Source organism: Sinocyclocheilus rhinocerous, unplaced genomic scaffold (assembly GCF_001515625.1).
Source record: "Sinocyclocheilus rhinocerous isolate Xijiao unplaced genomic scaffold, SAMN03320098_v1.1 C36653750, whole genome shotgun sequence".
In the NCBI taxonomy this organism is placed as follows: Eukaryota; Metazoa; Chordata; class Actinopteri; order Cypriniformes; family Cyprinidae; genus Sinocyclocheilus; species Sinocyclocheilus rhinocerous.
In genome coordinates this window covers 1-1,187 of record NW_015784440.1, presented here as the reverse complement: position 1 = coordinate 1,187, position 1,187 = coordinate 1, and the positions used below count along the sequence as shown (strand labels likewise).

The 1,187-nt window shown below is 36.3% G+C and overlaps 1 protein-coding gene across 1 annotated transcript; it reads right to left on the bottom strand.

The window, feature by feature from the left end:
• Positions 1 to 531: 531 nt before the first annotated feature.
• Positions 532 to 1,183, bottom strand: LOC107736362 (40S ribosomal protein S26-like; the record flags this gene model as incomplete). The annotated part of the gene is made up of 3 exons (XM_016547797.1): positions 532 to 620; positions 770 to 900; positions 1,006 to 1,183. Coding segments are annotated over 3 exons (345 nt in total), but the record flags the coding sequence as incomplete, so codon positions are not given.
• Positions 1,184 to 1,187: the final 4 nt, after the last annotated feature.

The following is a 1,187-nucleotide window of genomic DNA, read 5'->3' as shown; positions in this document are numbered from 1 at the left end:
GAATGCTATTAGTGCTTAATTATTATTTACTACTAGTATAACAACTATATCATTTGAATAAAACAATTAAAGACTAAGTTTTATTTGTAAAAAAAAAAAAATGTTGGCAATACTTCTCTTACATGAACTAACAAGGAGCAATGTATTTTATAGTCTTTATTAATTTTTTAATAAAAACAATTGTCTTTGTTCACACCGCTTTAACTAATGTTAACCGATACAACTTTTGATTTTAAAACAGTGTTAGTAAATGTTGAAATAACCATTGAGATCTAATGTCATCAAATTGTAAAATGCTTTTTTTTCTTATCCTTTTCAAAATGCACTTCTACATTCATGTTTTAAACAATTTTGCCCTATATGTAGAATTGGGGAAAAAAATGTAATGTAAGGTCTAGTTCATACAACTATAACATTAAGCTGTTTTATTTTCCCTGTGTAATCTTTCTCAGAATACAACCAAACTTCAAGTACACGAAGAAAAGCAACATTTTTAATTTGTGAGTGAACACAGACAAAAGAACACGCTTATAATTTTAGTCCGCTTTATTTCCTTACATAAAAATGTATGCAAATATCTCCAATCACATTGGTTTTGGAGGGACTCTAGGGGCACCACCCTGAAAGGAAACGACATCAGTAAACTCTGTATTATATATTGACAAAATAGTATAAAATTAGTATGTTTCATAATTTAATTCTGACAGCTATCAAGCACAACATGTATGTTTATGTTCTTATTCAGAGTGGATGTGGAGGCGTGACTTACAGTGGGCCTAAAGCGTGGAGGAGGGGTCCGGTCCTTCCTGGCCTCGTGAGAGCGGTTCCTCACCACTTTGCTGTGGATGGCACAGCTGACACAGTAGTGCAACTTCACATACAGTTTGGGCAAAACGTAGGCTGTAGAAAGACAAAGGAACAACTTCGGTAAATGTTTCAGCAAACCCCTGATTGTTATCTCTCCCCAAGGAGCCTATACTTTCTAAAGCAAGCGTATTTACTCACAGTCAAACACACTGGCTTCAGAGATGTCCCTTATAGCCGCAGCCTCCACAATATTTCTGATGACAAACTTCTTGATGGCTTTGTCCTTGGGGACACACCGGGCACAGTTTGTGCAGCGGATGGGCTGGACATGTCCACGTCCCTTCTTGGCACGACCATTATTCCTCCTCTTCTTAGTCTAG